The sequence below is a fragment of the Dunckerocampus dactyliophorus genome, chromosome 7 (assembly GCF_027744805.1).
Source record: "Dunckerocampus dactyliophorus isolate RoL2022-P2 chromosome 7, RoL_Ddac_1.1, whole genome shotgun sequence".
Lineage (NCBI taxonomy): Eukaryota > Metazoa > Chordata > Actinopteri > Syngnathiformes > Syngnathidae > Dunckerocampus > Dunckerocampus dactyliophorus.
The window spans coordinates 26,355,469-26,364,030 of NC_072825.1; the positions used below are offsets into that span (position 1 = coordinate 26,355,469).

Genomic DNA, 8,562 nt, shown 5'->3' on the forward strand with positions numbered 1-8,562 from the left:
AACGCCCCAAGGAAACCACCGGACTGTGTCAACACCTTACGCTTATGTTTTATGGCAGTTTTACGGTTAGCAAAGAGTTTGATGATTTTTTTCTGCTTTTTTAACCTACTGTACTGCTCGGAGGATAGTGGGATGTTCCCCTTCAAAACATTCAAAGCTATCTCACAGACTGCCAGGACGAGATCTTTCGATGCATGGCTTAGAAGGCCCTGTCTCTCTTTTGGTTTTAGACTGAGCAGGGCTTTTAAAATGGGGAGGTTTCTTTTAATCCGCTTTGACATGGTTTAAATCACTTTTTATACTGATACACTACAGGCCACTCGTGTGGAAGTATGCCGCTTCTCAGTCGGAAATGTTCTGGACAGTCGGGTCTTAAGTCCACGATTAAATATGAGTAGGGGTCTTTAGTCGCGTCATTAAAACTCTGAAGAAAATATTCTCTTCGTCCGGGGAACATTTGCTGAGCCAGAATTCTAATCTGCAGTTTATCACGAGGCGATTTGAAAAGGACCATATAATTAGTGTTTAAACTAATAGTTCTGCTATGTTTTCCTTGATGAAACAAGTTTTGAACTAGAAAGATTACAGATAATTTTCGATGATGTCTATACATTGTAAATGCCTTCATTAATTCATCATGATTCGCCCCAACGTCCATGCAATCATCGACAACTAAAAGACTGTGCTGATTTGATGGAAAAATATTTTCATCCGTCAAAGAGTCAGGGATTCCTTCAATAAATTTAATCTTTACATCTCTAGCCAATTCATCATACATGGATTGGTAGGATGAATAGCTCCAGATGATTCGATCGGGAACTCTGGAAAAAGTATCCTTCATATTTTGGAGTACATGTTTCACAAAGAACGACTTCCCACTTCCACTTGCCCCTACAAGGAGAGCGGTGAATGGAAGTTTGAAACGAGGATCAAAATATACTTCTTCCATGTTACGCATCTGCTGTTTCTGTAAACTGGCAACCTAAATAACCAGAACACTGATTTTATTCACAGACATCAAGATGTAAACACAAACAAATGAAGAAGGGTTTATTGATATAGCATATGTGCATATATGATTTACTACAGATTACATCATGACTAAAAATACAGAATACATCTTCAAGAAAAACACAGAATACATGATAAAAAATATAAAAAACAGAATAGAATTACAAAACAATGATATAATTCTAAAAAGGTCTGGGTAGAAAAGTCATCAGGTCAAACCGTCATAAATCTACACAGTCCTTTTCAGAAATTGCTGCCGTTTCATCCTGGAACTAATAACCAAATGGTAATGTTTTTCCATCTGCAAGGAGTCGTCTTTTATCATAGACAACTGCGAAGTTGATTATGCGTTGTTTATTAGTGAGTTCAAAGGCTTTCATATTGCGAGTAATTTTATTGTAATGTGTAGAGATTTCACGCCGATTGTCCGGCTCTCTGAGATATCCCTCTACCAGATCTGTGAGGCTGTCAAAGTTAATTTTTTTACAGTTTTCATAATTTTGTGTAATCCCTTTAGCACGTAAAGTCACCTTACCCTGTTGTGTGAGATAGGCATACGATTTGGGACCCGCAGCGCTCCAATTGCATATGTAGTCTCCATGATCTAATTCTGATGTCAAATCTCCGAGATAATTACCGAGTGGAGGGTTATATTGATCAGAGGGGCTGCTTGTGTAAACGATAGAATCAGTGTCACAGTACAGAACACGATCTTGGAGCAAATCTAATTGCTTGTAAAGTTCAAGTCGTGCATAAGAAGTTGTGAACGCCGCTAGAAAAATATTTGCGTCGCCTGGGGGTAAGACACACCTAGAATTATGGCGCCATTGAACAAGTGCAATATCGTCATTTATGAAGTGAAACTGTGAAATGTCGTACTTGCTAGAAAAGAGAAATTCAAAAAAGCGTTGCGGTGTGCTCACCAGACTGGTTGAGAGCTGGTTTGATCTTTGTGCTAGTTTTCCCCAGAGAGAATTTAGCAGTAGTTTGGCAATCTGTCTTTTTGCGGGGTTGTAGACAATTTTCTCCGGATCGAGATCGATACCTTGCTTCTCTTTATAGTCACGGATGTAACCCTGTTTAGTCTGAAGAGTTTCAACTCCGCTAGGGTAGCCCGACGCCTCTTGCTTCTGTTTAAGGAAAGTGTAGATATAGTCTTTAAACAGCACATCTGATTTCTCTTCGAAGTTCCATATTTCGTAAATTTCAGCCAGAAAATACCCCTTTCGCACTGCCTCGATTACTTCTATCGTTACCCACACCCCTTGGAGGGCCCGTTCTTCATCATTGTGTGTACAGTCAGTAGTTTGATTGTTCACGAGTGCACATAATCGACACAGTGTGAAAATTAATTTCCCTTTGTCGTTTCTAATAGGCAGTACAGGGAAAAACAGTTGACGTGGAGGGTAAACTTTAGCATGTATTAATCCAAAGTAATTTTCAATGCTGTCAAAATCCTTTCGAATTATTTTCGGATGCCCTAATGGGTAGTGAAAATGTGCATTTACAAACGGATACAACGATGTGAAATCAACGTAATTTACACGCTCACCTGGGCTGACAACATGGCGGAGACGGATAGCAGCCGTACGGCCTCCATATAAGGCTGCTCTGGGATCTAACGGAATTGGTTCTTGAAACCTCTCTAAGAAAGATTTAACATTCGGGTCTGTTTTTTTCTGTACACTCCATTCGTGTTCCCACTTGATCACCACAGTTTGCACCTTGTAATCGTTTTGTAATCGATCCAGCCTTTTCAAAGTCTCAGAGTACACCTCACTAAAACAAGTCTTTGACAATGGAGAAACATCACTTCCCATATAACACTTTGGACAGCCATGAAAATAACAGCCTAGAAATTCAAAGACAACTTTCCCTCCATTTAACTCTCCATATCCATCAACTGAATAACGCCCAAATTTAACTTCACCTCCGTTCAAAGCATGTCTTATTGAAATCCCCCGTGAGAAGGCCTCATACTCAAGCCACTGTATAGACGCATGTGAGAAAGCCTTGCTGTTTGTTTTGTAATTGTTAGGACAGGGAATCGCGATTGTATTGGGTTTTAAAAATTTTGTTTGAAAGACATTCAAAGCTGCTGAAGCAATGGTCACACTGTCAAAAGGATCACAGTCTGTTGTTTTTATGAATTCATTACGGAAATTGCTTGCACCCTCGGCTAAGATTTCAACATCGTTTTCACAGTAAGATACTAACTCTGCATCATAGTCAAACTCTTGATCTTTGACAGTCTGATACCAGTTAAGGAAATCCTCTCTTTGTTTTGGACTCATTTCGTCAGGTGAGTACATCTCGGCCGGTGGATAGCTTCCTCTATAGCCATTTTTTGAAAGATCGGTAAATCTGTGTGGGAAGTAGCCTTTTTTAAGCTGTGTCTTACATCCCAACGCCTTGGAAAAGTCTCTGAGTGGGATAGGAATAAATGAGAACGAGTCAATAAATTTAAGTTGAAAGTCATTATCCAGGATCAGGATTATTTTACTCCCTTGTGCTATCACAGACGGTGACAAACCTTGAGTTACATAAGCATTCAAGATGATATGATGATCAAAACCTTTGCCAAAATGGGAAATGAAAGTTGTCTGTTTATGTTTTTTCTGTCGGAAATGGAGAAGAAATTTTAAAGCGCATGAATGCCCCTTCCAGACACGGCGCTCACCATTAAGTGACTGAGCCACCACAAGCACCGGAAGATGGGTTCCAGTGGTTTGAGAAGTCTCAAAATCAAAAAATACAATCTTTTTTTCATGTATTTCTTTTTCAGATTTGATTGGTTTTGTACGCATGTAACAGACATGTTTATCTTCGCCGCTTTCAATCATAGAGTTATTAGCTGATGTCTGCTCTAACTCATTGTTACGAGACGACAATGTTGTTTTAGGTTGTTTACAAATTGTGCACATCTTGATAGCACAAGTATGCTCTTTAGGATCTCTGATAGATGTGTAGTACAATGATTTACATCTAGGACATGTTTTATTGGTCTGACACATGCTGGCCATCTTTTTGATTTTCGGATGCCATTTTTTCTCGCGATGTCGTTCGTAGCATTGTCTATTTGTACAGAATCGATTGCAATCAGCACAGTAGGTTTTTTGAATTGGACCCTGTTTACAATCTGTGCAACAGATGTTGCAGCTTTTTTCACAGAAATGCTTATATTGACACTGATACCCTGTGTGACAATGTTTACAGAAAAACTTCACACCTAGAAATCCCTTAATATTATTTATCCCGTAAAAATGATTATTGTGTAAAAGCAGATAGCGTATTGTGTCTCGTTCGGGTGTTCCTGTTTGAAATGTAACCAGGTTGTTGTTTTTTTCTCTGTCAGACGTTTGGTAAAAGATAACAATTTTACACGCTAACAGCTCCTCAAATTTGACAACATCATCGAATGTGACCATTGTATCAGCAGTCAGACCTGCTCTGGTATGGATGTCCCAGCCTGCCTTTATGGCTTCCATCATCGTCAACTTCGGATTTGTCAGTAATGCCAGATTTACAGCAAAACATGTTTGATCGGGATTGGGGAGTACAAATAAATGTCGTGCTTTTTTCTTCACAATTTCGCTCGCAAGACATGATTCAATTCGTCTCTTACCCCCTCCCCGCGGAGCCTTCACAAAATTGACAATTAGCTCAAGCGATCCATCGGTGAAAACAGACATATTACTCTGGACTAATCTGTCTAAAAGTTCCTGTAATTGTGACACTGTCCCCTCTCCATAACGCACGCTCATTGAGACATCGTCTTGCAAACGATCAGCACGCAGATTAACTTGGATAACGTCATTTGGTTGGACATCAGCTCTGTGAATCATGCTTGAAATCCTATCGCGAAAACCATTTGTGACATTCAAATAAAATTCACGAAAATTGGGAATTGCAGATGGTGGTGGAAAGCGAAGGAAAGAGCGAATCTCAACATTATTAAATCTTTCACGGTTTGTGACATGCATGTCATCACTAGTGCAAGGTGCTGGAACATTAACAGCCGCACTATTTGTGTTGTTTATCCCCATAGATGTGGATTGACCCTCATTACTCTGATTGATGACGCTCTCTGTCTGTTCACCCTCGCCCCCACCCCCCACCTGATGACCTCTTTCCAGAATGTTGAGTGCATCACAACACTGACTGTCTGATGGAGACCAAGGGTCATCTATTTGACTGTTGAGTGCATCACAACACTGACTGTCTGATGGAGACCACGGGTCATCTATTTGACTGTTGAGTGCATCACAACACTGACTGTCTGATGGAGACCAAGGTCCTGAGTCAACATTGCTTTGCGATACGGGCGAAGGAATGGGGGAGGGGTATCTGTACATTTGGAGTAAGGAAATTAGCTCATCAGGGGATGGAAGAAAAACTTCTCCCCCTCTTTCAGGTGAATCATGCTGAGGCAGAATTGGACTGTTTCGGGGAGAACCCTGATTAGCCCCGCCTTCGGATCTTTCTCGGTTTATCTCAGAGATCAAGTGGAGGAGATGCTCTCTAATTTCAGGGGAATTGTTGTGATCTGGTTCAGCCATTTGTCTTTATCACCCGATCAAAAATTAGTCTTCAAATTGCAACCTGCGATGGACTCTTTGTGGCAGTGTTCTTTGTTCACGAGTGGCACGTCTAGCGTTAGCTGAATATGAATTGACAGAATGCCTGCGTCTAACGTTCTGTCTAAGTTGATTATATATATTCTCAATCATGCGGCGATTTAAACATGCTATATCATACATGTATCTTCTGAACACTTGTTCGACAATTAGCACAGAGGTGTTGAAATCCACTGTTTCAATTCCATCACTGTCTGAGACTATATCCCTCTGATTTAGAGCTTGCATGTCAACATATTCACTTTCACTATCTGGAAAATAATGAAATCTTTCCTGGTTGTAGACTCCAGCGTCAGATGTCTCCTCCTGTCCCGTTTCTTGTCCCACATCGGACTCTGCTGTGTTTTCCTCGAATTCTGTGTCGTTTTCTCCCTCTGTCACATCCAGCGTTGAGGGGGTCAGTGGCGCAATCCCTATAACAGAGCAGACTCTGTTATTCATCAACATTTACACAGTACATACAGAGATAATTGTTGACATAAATATGAATTCATTAAAACCGACACACATTTGTTTAACTTACCGTGACTTGAGTTTGGACTTGTAAACCCCACAATAAAATGCAGTGGGTTTTGGACCGGCGGTGTTAAAGTGTTTTCCACGAATCCCGAAGTCTGTCCCCAAACTCCCCCGTCTATCGTAGAGCGATCGCCCTCTGCAAATCCTGTGTCAGAGAGGATCTTGTTAGTCATCAGCATTTACACAAAACATAAAGAGCTAATTCCCGACATCATCCTGTATTAAACTAAACCTACACACGATTGTTTACCTTGTGCCTGGTTTTGAGGCGTTATAAAGTCCACATTAAATCCCTGCATTGGGTTTTGGACCGGTGACACTAGGGCCACTGGTGGCGGTGAAGTCAGATCGATCACTGGAAATCAAACATACTCAATTTATTTTATTTTCCCCAATATATATTATATAATCAACATCCTGGCTCTCTCTCTCTCTCTCTCTCTCTCTCTCTCTCTCTCTCTCAGAGGTAGAGAGACATGCGCACTCACACACACACACACACACACACACACACACACACACACACACACGCACACAGGCACGCACGCACACAGGCACGCACACACACAGGCACGCACACACACGCACCCTGAGAAACATAAACCTCTAAAAGAAATTTCTTTCAGCTACATGATTTGAAAACGTACCTTCAATTGGTGAAGATGCAGCTCTCCTGTAAGTAGAAAAAAAAATTTACCTTTCAGGCTAAACACCCTAGATAAATTATATACAATATGAAACTTACGTACATGCAACAGCCCATGTCAATGTCCGATGTCTTGTAGTCGTCTCCAGGCTCTGTGTTCAAACTCTCTGTCTTGACGTTGTTCGCTGATTTTTGCGAGTGATCTGGAAACCTACCGTCGACACTTGCCTTTTATACCATTTTATACACTAGGAGAGGAATGTTTAAGTGCCAGATATGTTTTTTAAAGCCTCAATCACATTGTCTTTTTTATACAAACCATGAGGCCCCTAGTATTGATTAGAGCTAGCTAAAAAAGACCCCGCCACGGATCAGTCCAAAGAAACCCCCATCTACTATAAAAATGGTATTAAAATGATCTCATGTGAACCATGGGCCCCCGCTATTGGCACGGGAGCCATGAGGCCCCCGCTATTGATTATAGTTACCTAAAAAACACCCCCATGAGATATGTTTTTTAAAACTACAAGCACATTGTCTTCTCCCGTGGGAAAACGAGACACCCTATTGATATTATATATTTCACACACCCGAGACAGCACCCCACCATTCTTTCTTTTTGCTTGAGAGACCCCCACAGATCACGCCCAGGAAATCCCCATCTACTACAAAAATGGCGCGAGTATTAAAATGATCTCATGTGAACCACGGGGCCCCAACCTAATGATCATAGTTAGCTAAAAAACACCCCCCCATCAGATATGTTTCTTCATCGCCCCAAGCAGATCCTGTTCCCCAGGAAACATGAGACCCCCACCATTCTTTCTGCTTGAGAGACTCCATACACTAAACCCAGAATGCCCCCACATACCCCCTCCCCTTCCCTCCACAGCCAGTGAGAGGTGTCTCCCACAAAAATGGCGCGACTATTAAAACGATCTCATGTGAACCATGAGGCCCCCGCTAATGATTATAGTTAGCTAAAAAACACCCCCCATCAGATATGTTTTTTAAAACCACAAGCACATTGTCTTCTCCCGTGGGAAGTCGAGGCCCACCTTATTGATATTATATATTTCACACACCCGAGACAGCACCCCACCATTCTTTCTTTTTGCTTGAGAGACCCCCACAGATCACGCCCAGGAAATCCCCATCTACTACAAAAATGGCGCGAGTATTAAAATGATCTCATGTGAACCACGGGGCCCAACCTAATGATCATAGTTAGCTAAAAAACACCCCCCCATCAGATATGTTTCTTCATCGCCCCAAGCAGATCCTGTTCCCCAGGAAACATGAGACCCCCACCATTCTTTCTGCTTGAGAGACTCCATACACTAAACCCAGAATGCCCCCACATACCCCCTCCCCTTCCCTCCACAGCCAGTGAGAGGTGTCTCCCACAAAAATGGCGCGAGTATTAAAACGATCTCATGTGAACCATGAGGCCCCCGCTAATGATTATAGTTAGCTAAAAAACACCCCCCATCAGATATGTTTTTTAAAACCACAAGCACATTGTCTTCTCCCGTGGGAAGTCGAGGCCCACCTTATTGATATTATATATTTCACACACCCGAGACAGCACCCCACCATTCTTTCTTTTTGCTTCAGAGACCCCCACAGATCACGCCCAGGAAATCCCCATCTACTATAAAAATGGTATTAAAACGATCTCATGTGAACCATGAGGCCCCCGCTATTGATTATAGTTTCCTAAAAAACACCCCCATCAGATATGTTTTT

The 8,562-nt window shown here is 41.7% G+C and overlaps 2 protein-coding genes across 4 annotated transcripts in view; one reads left to right on the forward strand and one right to left on the reverse strand.

Moving 5' to 3' along the window:
* The window catches only part of znf687a (zinc finger protein 687a), a 43,520-nt gene that overhangs the window by 23,016 nt on the left and 11,942 nt on the right, over positions 1-8,562 (forward strand). The window lies entirely within an intron of this gene.
* Positions 5,347-7,524, reverse strand: LOC129184718 (uncharacterized). The gene is made up of 5 exons (XM_054780936.1): positions 6,917-7,524; positions 6,815-6,840; positions 6,418-6,522; positions 6,172-6,312; positions 5,347-6,061 (listed from the first exon to the last, which is right to left on the reverse strand). The coding sequence occupies exons 1-5, from the start codon at positions 6,928-6,930 to the stop codon at positions 5,595-5,597; spliced, it is 753 nt and encodes a 250-aa protein (XP_054636911.1). The 5' UTR covers positions 6,931-7,524; the 3' UTR covers positions 5,347-5,594.